This window comes from Epinephelus lanceolatus, chromosome 21 (genome assembly GCF_041903045.1).
Source record: "Epinephelus lanceolatus isolate andai-2023 chromosome 21, ASM4190304v1, whole genome shotgun sequence".
NCBI lineage: Eukaryota > Metazoa > Chordata > Actinopteri > Perciformes > Serranidae > Epinephelus > Epinephelus lanceolatus.
In genome coordinates this window covers 5,955,462-5,967,817 of record NC_135754.1, presented here as the reverse complement: position 1 = coordinate 5,967,817, position 12,356 = coordinate 5,955,462, and the positions used below count along the sequence as shown (strand labels likewise).

Sequence of the window (12,356 nt, the reverse complement as noted above, 5' to 3'; positions counted from 1 at the left end):
GAATGAGTGAGAGAGACACAACAGAAAGACGGGAGACAGAACATCAACCTCATTATTGATCTGTTGGGACTGAGATGCAGTGCACACAGAGCTGCTTTGTTGATGACAGTGATGTATTCTATTGTGTGTGTGTGACAGCAGTTTAGTCTGAACGATCAATACACATTTACGTTGTTTATAGTTAATCCGTTTGAAATACAGGACCTGCTGTGCAGTGCGTTTCCTTGGGAAAAAGAAAAAAAAAACCCCAGAGAATCTGAAAAAGGCAAAGCTACCAAATATTAGTGTAAGCTTGTGCTGTGGTTTTTTTCAAGCTCATGCATTTGTGCTGATCCCTGTCTTGTAAGTCAAACTATTTAAAGTCAGGAAGACACCAAGGTTGGATTAATAAGGGCCCCAGACCCTTACTGGGCTTTGACACCAAACTTTAAGCTCCACACAGATAACAACAACGATCCATCAGTCTGGATCGATGTATAGATTTAGTGATCAACGAGCCAATACCATCAATGCAAACTGAAAACATCAATCCATATCATCATCTTTAGGATACTCCTTTATTTTGAAATTCTGTGTCACCGTCAAACAGCAGCAGACACGGGGCGTCGGTGGCTTAGTGGTAGAGCAGGCGCCCCATGTACAAGGCTGTTGCCGCAGTGGCCCGGGTTCGGCTCCAGCCTGTGGCCCCTTGCTGCATGTCACTCCCTCTCTCTCTCCCCCCTTCACGCTTGTTTGTCCTATACATTAAAGGCCAAAATGCCCCAAAAAATATCTTAAAAAAACAAAACAAACAAACAAAAAAAAACAGCAGCAGACAGATTGTGTCAAGCAGCCAAGAAAAGTCGATGAGGATAACATTATTTATTCAGGAATAAATAAGTAGCATTGAAGTATTTTGCATTTTGGAGAAAGTATGGGTCAACCGACAAAATGCTAAAAGCTGTATGTAAACAATACAGCTATAAAATAAAATACTCAGGAAGCACAACGAACCTGGCCAAGCATCTCACTCCACCAACTTGTACCAACACAGCAACATAAGCTGCTCTGTTTCAAATATGACAACACAACTGTTTTGCCTGTGAACCTTGACATTGAAGAATATTAAAACTTAATAAAGTGACATATTAACAGCCTTAGCCTTACAGTGGAAATTAAAACAGATTTAGCCGTGCAGGATATTTGTGCATGCCGTGCAAATGGAATTTTGTCACTGACATAAGTTTTTTTTACTGCCAATTACATCGTGTAGCCTACATAAAGTGTTGAGTTGAATTGTTTTAGTTCCTACTTTCCCTGAAGGCAACATGATAGGGGAAGGTCCCTAGCCTTTTTGTTAAGGTGTCTGTCATGATTCTACCACCCTCTCAGTTGATGCCACGCCCCCATGCTAGATCAGGGCCAAAAGTCTGAAACTGAAAAGAAAAGATCTGAAAGTGAAAAAGAAAGATCTGAAACTGAAAAAAGATTTGAAACTGTAAAAAATAAGATCTGAATCTGAAAAGATAAAACGTGCAACTGAAAGAAATAGGATCTCAAATAGCTAAATATATGAAAGTGAAAAATGAAAATAAAGAATCTATTCAATCATTATTGAATCATAACTATATTTAACCTGAAAAAACTTTTAGTACACTTATTTTTATTTTGAATACATTGCTGTATTTGTCAAAATTCAAGATCAAAACTTGAATTTTGAGTTTCAAATTTTATTTTTTTCAAGTATAAACTTTTGGCCCCAATATAGTTCCACATGATGACCCCTGGAGAGATTTTAGCCAGCACCAAAAGAAAAGAATTGAGAATAAAAAATAGCTATTCAAATCTTCTCAGAATGTGTTTAATAGCTTTTTATCAAACAACTGCTGAACAAGCAGAACGTAAACTTTCATGCAACATCTCTGACTTCCAACAATCAACTCCAATATCAACCTACATTCTACACATGCGGCTGGCTCTGGTTAAGCCAGCTAAGCTGCATTGTTTTAATTGGGCCTGAACACTCTGCTGTGAAGCTAGAGCTAATAGGAGATAAGGCTTCCTGTGATCATAAAATAAAAGCCATTGCATTTCTGGAGAAAAGCTTAAAAATGCTGATTTGTCACCGCAGTGTACTTATTCTGTCATGTCCTGCCTCCTGTACCCCCCCCCCCAACAGTGTTTCCAATAGGCAAAAATGTGCCTAACACGACAATCTCCTGCTGTGCAACATGTGTGCAAGGGCAAAACACGAGAGATTGTCCAGACATGATTCTTTGGACATTGTAACATTAATGGACACAGATCGTCTTCACTCAGTAAAACCAGTTTTGTTAATTTGGGGTTCATTAACCTCGCCATGATAGACATTTTAGTTGATCAAATGGTCAGACATGAATGGCGTCGGGGCTCCAAAGGCCCCACGTTGTCTGTATGGAATTACTTTGTGGTAATTTAACTGCAACTTTGTTTGGCAAATACAGGCTGTACGACTAGAGCAGAACAAAAACTGGAAAAGTAAGAACCCTGAGGCAGCTCCTCCATTTTTTCCTCATCGTTTTGAGGAGTCAAATTTGATTATATTTAATATTTTGGTTGATATTGTGTTAACATGGAACATTTCACTAAGACATTTCACCAATAGTAAACCAAAATAACATCATTTTTGCTGACCCAGGTGTTTATGTTATTTAACTGTTAATCCTACCCATGATACATGCCAACATATGTGCTGCTTTGCTGATTAGACTGAACAAAACACCTAGCTCTAGTTCATATGAATGTAATTTTGTATATTGTTGACTAGACAAAGATCTGAGTGAGATCCTGGACACACTGATAATGGATGTTATAAATGCTGTTGATCTGTAGAGTGTTATCAGCTAGGGACAGCTGCGCAGAAATCTCAGCTCCCTGATTAGAAAGATCACACTCATTGTCATGATAATGTGAAATCAGTGCTATAAATGATGTTCATGGTGTTGGTGTGCTGTTGTTGCCCACCTGCTGGCCACTTGGTCGAGACTAATGTTTCTCTCTTCCAGCTCTCGGAAACCTGGGACTTCAACTATAAAGACATGTCCTCCTTCTGTCCCCAGCAGCAGCAGCTCCCCTGAGGAGTGAGCCAGCACTGCTGTCACTCTGGTCACACTTGGAGGTGCTCTGAGGAGGAGAAGAGGGAGGTGAGATCAGTTGGAGACATCATGGAGGGTTGCGGTTTGTATAAAGCACAGCTACAGCTAACGATTAGTGTCATTATTTATTAATCAGACAGTTATTTTCCACCATAATCATGTGGTTGATAAAATGTGACAAAATAGTGAAAAAGGCCAGTTTGAATTTCTTGTAGACTGAGGTGGTGTACACATGTTGCTTGATTCATTCAGCCAAATGGCAAAACCTCAGAGATATTCAGTTTACCATTGTAAATGACAACAAAATACATCAAATGCACACATTTGAGAACATGCAATAGAGCTGCACCAAGAAATTGGTGTGCCATTTATGGTCAAAAAATGAATGAAATGATTAACTAATTTTAATCGTCTCACTGCTGAAGCTCTACGATACAGCATGTTTATATAGAATTTATAAAACTGGGTAAGTGAGCAGTGCCTGGATGAATAAGCCTTCTTGACCAAATAATTTCAAGAACTTAGGAGCTCTAGGAAGTAAACCAATTACAAAAAACTCCCATTCCACTCTTAATACTAATACAAGCAACAACCAGTGTTTGCTGCAGTTGATTTGGCCTGAAGGCTTATGTTTGATCATTCAGCTCCACCTTGATAACTTCTGAAGGATGGGAAAGTACCACCTCAGGATCGGGAACTTTTGTGGACCAGAAACTACATCCCAGAAACCAAGACTGGAACTTACATCCTTTGGTTGAAATGTAGATCAAATTCAGAAGCTCTTAAAAAAAAACTACCGGCACTGGAAAGGGGTCAAGAAAGAGGAAAACATGTATTTGTGGGTGTGTGTGTTTGTGTTACCCAGGCGGTCCAGTGAGTGTGAAGCGTCCTATCTCCAGCAGTTCAGAAAGTCCCTTGTGAGCTCTTAAAGTCCACATGTGCAGACTGTTGTCATCCAGCAGAGTCACCAGCTCAACCTAAACACGAGTCACAATCAATCAGTACTGTCCTAAAACCTAAGGCACTGACTGGTGGCTGGCAGGGAATACAATTCTACACTTAAAACACTGTCTCCTTCATGTTAAACAAAGCAGGCTACTTTAAAAAGCAAAATGTGGCTGGGAGTGTGTTACACTGTACATTTTCTTACCTGGTGGGGGAGGAAGTGCACCTGTGTGACGGCAGCATTCTCATCATGGAGACCCATGAACTCCACACCTGGAGCTCCATACCTGACCACTGGTTAAGGACAGACTGGATTTGTGATAGACACAGTGCTATTTATTTAGTCTTGGCTCATTCAAATAGTGACGTTCAATGACGTGAACATTTTCACGGCAACTCAGTTAAAAGTAAAGAAAGGCTGCTGTGAAAACAGAGAGGAAACCTAGGAATACTCAGGCCTGAAGAAAAAAAGAAGGAATGTCTGATGAGGTTTATCCGACCCAAATGTTGCATTTACACTTAACTGAGCTCATAGACAGTATGTGGATATTTATGTTTAAAAGTGAAAGCAGATATGCTGTTTGTTATGCATCTAAACATTTTCAGTCACCTTTTGTTTCCCTGAGCAGCAGTGTTAAAGTAACCTGTCAAGTTTTTGACTGCTGGTAGCAGTATTGAGTATCTCTTTTTGAGCAGGTCCCTGTTTAGCTTGTCTTATATTAGTGCACTATGACACAAGTGCACAGGCATGCACTACAAACTTAGAGAAACTTATGTGCAACTTTTGTTACCATCAGTTCAACTGTACTTTACTATCTATTTGTTAGAAGCCATGTTTTAACCCCCGAGTGGACACATGGCTGTGTAAAAATGGTTCTTTCTTCTCTAACAATTATCATGGAAAGCAAATGCTTTTACTGATTTATCATTTTTCACCTTATTATGAACACATTACTTTTGCCCATATTGGGATTCCAAAGAAATAATTTCACAGTGAGCTGATTGGTCAGTAGTAAGGCTAATAATGCACTGGGTATGTTTACATGCACACCAATGTTCCACTATTATTCTGAATATGACAATATCCTGAATTTGATACGGATCATGTAAACTGCATATATAGTTAGGATTTCTTGAATTGGGCCTTTTTTCCGAATTGAGCATTTTCCAATTAAAACATGTAAGATATGGCGGTATTATTCAGGTTTTAATAGCATTATTTGGACGTATATATGTATGGACACTAAATTCAGAAGACGCATCTCAGCTGGAGTTTTTACTACACTTTGCGACACATGATCTCTTGTTTGTTTACAGTCAGCTCTGTGAGTTGTCATGGAGACATTGTACATAAACCAACTCACCAACAGTTTGTAAACCCAGTTCAGATCAAAGATTCACTAGCAGATGATTTGAAACAGGCAACTACTTGCAATGTGCTGTTCTGCAATGCTCTAAAACCTGCTGGTTCACATCGATGCAAGTAGATAGACAGTGTAGCATCTATGCAACAACTCTCTGTACTTCTGTTCTGATTTCCAGCTTTTCAGGCTTATTTTGTGTAGCATCTTAAAATATGAATGAGGATAGTGATGGTGAGATACTGGCTACAGCTGCATTTGTAGTAGTGATGAAACGGTGAAAAACAAACAAAAAAGCGAGCATCGGATGGACTGTATTCATAATAAATATGCCAAAATGATATAAATATCAGCGCTTATTAATCATTCAGTGAGAATGTGCGTGAGGGAGTATAAGCACATACCCACCGGCGATTTGACCAGCAGAGTTGCAGGTGACACCATCAGCCGTCTTCAGTCAAGCTCAGACCGGCCGCAACTTCTCTCTGAAACTTTCTAAAACGGTTTCGTCTTGTCGCAAATCTTTGGTCTATACTGGGTATAAGGCTTAGTAGAAATGCATGGTCAAAAGCCCACATTTCTGCTCAGGAGAAGAAACATACCTATGTTCAGACATGAAAGGAATGAAAGATGAGGGTTGTATTCATATGGTTGAACAACTCTGCTACGGGCAAGAAAACTGAAAAAAATCCTATATCTATGCAAAGAAGCAAAATGACAAGTAGATTCAGCTGTTCCACTTCTCCGTATTTTGACGTGACAACATCTCGGGGCACTTAATTCAGAAATAAAAAATAACTTAATTCATACAAAGCTGCATGTCAACAGCAATGTTAATGGGATATGCATTTTCATTAGACATGTAAACAGCATAGTAGAAATATTGTCCTTGTCGGAATATGGTTAAAAATGCATGTAAACACAGTCACCCTTTCTATAACAAAATCGCAATTATAAAGGGCAATTTTTAAATCGCAAGAGCCGTGAATTTAGTTATAAAGTATTAACACTTAATGGCATAATTAACAATGCTCAGTAACACAAGTGAAAGTTTGAAAGTGCACAAATTGTGTGAGTTTTTAAATGGATGTTTTGATACAGTTTTGCTATTGTTACACGTGGACCCCTATAACTTCAATTCATCCAGAATTTTCTCTGTTTTTGGATTCCTGGTTCATCATGGAGGCATGCCAGAAAAACTAACGTAACACAGGGTGAGTAACTGATGTACAAATGGTTATCTGGGGGGTGAAGTGTTCCTTTCATCTCTCATGCTGCTCACATGTCAATGAGCAAACCATTGCACCAGCTGAGCTGCTGCTGTGTGTCTGACCCTGACCTCAGTGTGGAGAAACATCATCATCATCCTCATAGAGGAATACCATTATTACATGATATATGTCTGCTATATAAAAAGAACAGAAGCTGCTCTGTACTTTGACTGACAATTATCATTCAAAGATTTTCCCTCATCTGTGCCCTCTTGCATTTTTATCCTGGAACAATCTGCTGCATTGTATGAATGGATTATCCTAATGAGAGAAGGTACCGCAGTTATCAAAACCAGTGTGTGTCTCAGTGTCAATGGGGAGAGTGTACTGACTGGCTCCGCTGCACTCTCAATGAGCATAATTGTGCGAAAGGCGACACAGACTCCACTGTCTGAGAATGCCAGGCGGCGTTGAGCAACAGCGTGGGAAAATGAAGCACCTGAAGCAGGTACCCATGTGAACCGCAGACAAGGATTTAGCAGCGTCACAGCCGCTCATTAGCTCTGCCTGCCTCAAGTTCAAACATGACACTCCGATTCCTCCCTGACAACTATTAACACACAGGTAGGGTGAAGGATACAGTTTGATGGCCCCGGAGCGGGTGCCGATGGCCAGCAGCTGCAGAGAGGGACTGTAGCCCAGAGCACTGGGCTGGTGGGGGAATCCATGCTCCACAGTCTGAAGAGAGAGAGGAGACAGACAGAGGGAGGGTGAGACCGAGCTGTGACAGTAGAGACAATGTCAGGACAGGATGGAGAAAACAGACTGCAGATAACAGCATTTGGACAAGAAGTAAGAAGGACTACAGATAACACAGAAATAAGAATCCTGCTGTCTCAAACCCAGCCTCTGTCACTTCCTGTGTCGTATCTGGGAACTGTAAAGTATCTTGCAGGAGGACTTCTTGTTTAGTTAACTGTTGAATAAGCAATCAGGATAAAAATACTTCATGTAAACAGCTCAGTCAGTCTTTTTTGGAACATCTAAAAGTTCTGGATGTTTAGTATTCCCCAGGGACCAGATGTATAAAAGTCTTTGAACACCAAACACTTGAGTCAGACTTGAGTCACATATTTGATGACTTTAGACTCAACAAAATCAAAAAAAGACCTGCAGCTCAACTTTTACTTCAACACCAGTGACTAATGACTTTAATTGGACTTGAGCCTTTTGGTTGGAAAATATTTAACCCCCAAGCCTAAGGATTATAAAGTATATTTTAAACGGTGCCACAAATCAATTAATTTCCTAAATCATTGAACATTAACACCATTCATTCCCACAAACTTAATTCCTGAGGTGATCTGCTTTGTTTGAACCAATTCAACAGCATCCAGTCCAGTTCCTGAAGAGAACTATAAAGTACCATAAAGCCAATGAAATGCAGCAGCAAGACTGATGAGAAAACATATGTGCATGGGGAAAGAACCTGTGGTTACAGTTTCCTGATTGTCAGGTGGGTCTGCAATGCTGGTCACATAATGTCCCCTTGATGATACAGCTGCACTGTACTTTGAAACGCTTGATTAAATTCAGTGAAGCTGTTTGTTTCATTGCTTTATATCCATGTAAAATATACAAATGTCAAATAGAAGGTAATCTGAACAAGAAAAAGAAAAAAGGTTCTGTTATACTAATCATCCGCTTACAGTGATCAATTTCCAGGACAGACATGATCACCACTGTCCCTGTTAATACAGAGTACGGCAAAGAGGAAGCTCAGTTTCACACTGGCACAGTCCTCTGACAAGACAACATTAATCGTTGTCCACAACACTTACACACAGATATGTGTGCCTGCATTTGGCATCCAAATTATTATTTCATCACATGCATTTTATCAACAGCAGAAATATTGCAGCCATCATCATTAAGGTCAGAGAGGTAATCAATGATTCTGTTAAAGGACCTAAAATCCAGACTTTACAAAATGATTCACAATAAAAGCCCGATTGAAAAAATCAGAACATGTAAAAATATTATGAAAAATATACTGCCCCTAGTGCAGATAAAAGATAATACTCACAAAATAAATCAAAATTAAGTTTCTAAATCGATTTTTGACAAATTAGTTGTGCAAACTACAAAAAATTAGCTCATCAACACGGACAGCTGCTGAAAGCTAACATGGTGACAGACTAACTGCACATGTTAACAGACTGGGGGTGCTTATCATTATGCTAATGTGTCTCCTCACTTCCCCTCTTGTCTTCCCTGAGTCCTAGCTCCTCCCTGCAAAGATGTGAGGGAACACTGCTATGAAGAGACCATGAACAGATATACTCAGAACCATTCATTGTCTCTTCAGAGTTTTAGTACCCTAGCTTATGAATTTGGGAGAGAGCTGTTCATGTTTACTAATATTTTTGGACTCAGAGCTTTAATGGGAAGATCCTCCATGATGGCAGAGGGGGAACGATTTTCAGGTCACGGGAGGACAGAGAATGTGAGGAAGCATAAGTTAGTATGATGAAAAAGCAGCCAGAAGCTGCGCCAACGAGCGAGCGAGCGGAGTAGTGTGTCGAACATAAGGCAGCAGATATTACTGATGTTGCAAATAATGTCACAATCCAAGCTGCAGAAAGTTTCTGCTGGTAACGTTCTGCCATAGTGGGCCACCACAGCCAAAAAATACCAAAAAAGGAAAACAACAGTGTTTATAGTATGACTATGAGCAAATATTGTAAGTATGAGAACTGCAAGGAAGGAAGGAGAAGGTGCGACAGCGCCTAGACGTGGGCAAGTGATACTAAAAATACTGGTGTATGTCTGAGAAATCATGTATGAATGATTGTGTGTATGCATCATTTCTACATCTGGCCCCTGGATTTAAATGCTGTGTGCAACTCGCCTTCTTTTGTTTAAAATCAGCAGTAATAGTTTCTGTTTCTACAGTTAACAAGTAATAGTGCTTAACACTCCAAGAAGCTCCATCTTTGTTAGAAGTCTGCAGCACCCTCTCTTTTTGACTTGTGACTGTTGAGCTTATAAACAGGATACACTGAATGCTGTATATTTAGCATGTTTGTTCTTATTTAGATACTTTCCTGTGAATCATCATTCAAACGATTTTGACTCAGAAAAGAGGATATTAGCTCATGTAACCACAGTCTTTTCCATACTTTGACCTATTAAATAAACCAATGTATAGGTGTAAACACTAAATGACACAACAGTAGCTAATGAACCCTTTTTTAACACCAGCTGACATTTGGCAAATCCTGCTTAGACCCTGTTAAAACTGTGCACCTTTCTGCAGTGCAGAGAGCTCAGGGGTATACAAACATCAGGAAGCAGGTTTGTTTTGCTTAAGTGCACTTTTGATGTGTCCTGTACTGTGTGTTGTGTCAGGGTTCACTTGCCTTGTTGAACTGGAAGAGTTCCTGTTTGAGTCGGTCTCTCTGGGACTCATGGCCGTGTCTCCTGAACCTCTTCATACTGTCTCAGCACTGGCGTGGAGCCTGCGGGCCCACTGACACACGCTGTAGGGAGCAGAGACGCAGGACATGAAGAAAGAAGAGAGGAGAGAAGGACAGAGTGTTAAACTATGAAGTAGGATTTGGATTTAGTGAGATAACTTCGGGGTTACCTCTGAGTTTTCAGTACTATGAAGCTGGTTCACTTTTTACTGGGATAAATCACTGTGGTAACTTACGCTAAACAGCTAAACTTCAGATCACCAAAGAAAGGAGTATCCATGAACAAAAGTCCACTGACAGGTAAAAAAGAGTAGCCTATATAATTTAATAGGTCAGTAGTCATTTCACTTTTCCAGGGCTTTATTTCCACTGTGTTTAAAACAGAGCTTCTAACAAATGGAGAGATCCTTTACAACACTGAACTCGTGATTTTAGCAGTATTATAACTTCATTCATTCATTTTCTGTAACCACTTAACCTATCAGGGGTCACTGAAAGGTTGACAGACAATGACAGGGCTGACAAATAGAGACAGACAACCATTTACAATCACGTCCACACCTACGGCCCATTTAGAGTCACCAGTTAACCTGCATGTCTTTGGATTGGGAGGAAACCTGAGTGCCTGCAGAAAAGCCACGTGGGCACGGGGAGAGCACGTAAACTCTGCACAGAAGGGCTTGGTCTTGGTCTACGTTTAACAGTTGGAAGTAATTTTGCTGTGTTTCTGCATCTTCTGTTATAAGTTAATCGGTTATCATTTACATTTCACACTGATTTTTCACTTTTCACTGTCCCTTAGATAAACAGTCCTGCACAAACTAGCCTACTTCATTCATGGCTCTGATGATGTCACCCATAATTATCACCCCTGCCTCTTTCACATGAACGCGCTCGTGGCTGGATAGGAAAACCCAGAGTTGACTGAACTAGTTGATAACCAACTTCGTGATACCGGTTATCCAGACAGCCAATGTTAGGGTTAGTTGAGCCAGATAATTAAAAAGATTTCCAGTGTAAGCTGAATTGGCTTTGTAGTACAGGCCTCAGTTTAGTGTTTACATTTTGGTCTCAGTGCGGACTGTGGATGTTTAACGAAGTGTTTGTAAGATGGTTGTGAGTTCGCGTGTGTCTTAGTTAAGACATCCTCAATTAATTTTTCCTTTTACCTGACAGATTAAGTGTTGTCCTATTTGGCTCCAAGTTAAATCTTAGGACATGAAGTACTTAAACAATATGAGGGAGGGGAAGCAGAAGAGCAAGAAAGAAAACAAAATCAACTAATTTCTTGAGGACTATTTAGGCCCCTTTCAGACACACATTTCATTACATAAATCTTACTAGATAGACCTGTAACACTTCTGTAACACTTCCAACACAGAGAAAGTCTAAATTGAACTGGGCACACATTTATAGACAGGGGTGTCCCCAGAGTCAGTGGAAAGTGGGACCACAGCCTAGAATCTATGGAGCCTCAGTCTCAGGTAGCTGCCTGTGTGTTTTCTCTAAAGGCCCAGCTACACCAAACCGACTTCAGAGAACCAGCAGTGACAAAGGCCCCCTGCAGCATCTCCTCACATCGCCCTGTCTCGGCCAAAAAGTTAAACATAACACACCAAACCAATGGCCAACAAGCATGTATGTTCTGCACCTGCATGAGAGGACATACCCCTCCATACCAGCATCTGAACATCTGAAATTGTTATACAAAAAGGGAAACCTGAAGACCATCTTGTCGCTAGTTAGGCAGTTAGCACGATAACAACACAATCCAATGTTGACAGAACAAAGCATATTTATCATGCACCAGTGAACTGTAACACAAACCATGAGGGAACATTTTTGCTAAAGTGCTCAATGGCTAAAGAAAAATAATTTTGTTGTTTTGGTCTCACTCCCTCTTGTCTTTTGCTCTTTGTTTACTTTCTCACTTCCAAATCTCTTCTCGTGCACTGAGCTGAACTGCCAATTCACTGATGGGCGCCTCAGTGAATTGGCCAAATTAAAAAAAAAAAAAAAAAGTAACAGACCTCAGGCAGAGTGGGCACCACTACTTCCCCCTCCATCAATGTCAACACTGGAGCTCCCCAAGGCTGTGTTCTGAGTTGCTTCTTATACACATTCTACACCAATTACTGTATTAGCCCTTCCCCAATCACAAAATACTTTAAATACTCTGATGACCCAGCCATACTCGCCCTCTTCACAGACAGGGACTCAGACACAGCGCCTACTCAGTTAGCTCAT

General features: G+C 40.3%; 1 protein-coding gene across 4 annotated transcripts in view; it reads right to left on the bottom strand.

Annotated features, from left to right (window-relative positions):
* llgl2 (LLGL scribble cell polarity complex component 2) overlaps positions 1 to 12,356 on the bottom strand; it is a 50,365-nt gene that overhangs the window by 22,032 nt on the left and 15,977 nt on the right. For all 4 annotated transcript variants that reach the window (XM_033611620.2, XM_078163115.1, XM_078163114.1 and 1 more), the window contains exons 2-6: positions 10,053 to 10,172; positions 7,271 to 7,368; positions 4,264 to 4,345; positions 3,975 to 4,090; positions 2,983 to 3,141 (exon numbers count right to left, since the gene is read on the bottom strand). In XM_033611620.2, the coding sequence (XP_033467511.1) occupies positions 2,983 to 3,141; positions 3,975 to 4,090; positions 4,264 to 4,345; positions 7,271 to 7,368; positions 10,053 to 10,127 (530 nt within the window). In that variant the 5' untranslated portion in view covers positions 10,128 to 10,172. The remainder of the gene's footprint in view (positions 1 to 2,982; positions 3,142 to 3,974; positions 4,091 to 4,263; positions 4,346 to 7,270; positions 7,369 to 10,052; positions 10,173 to 12,356) is intronic.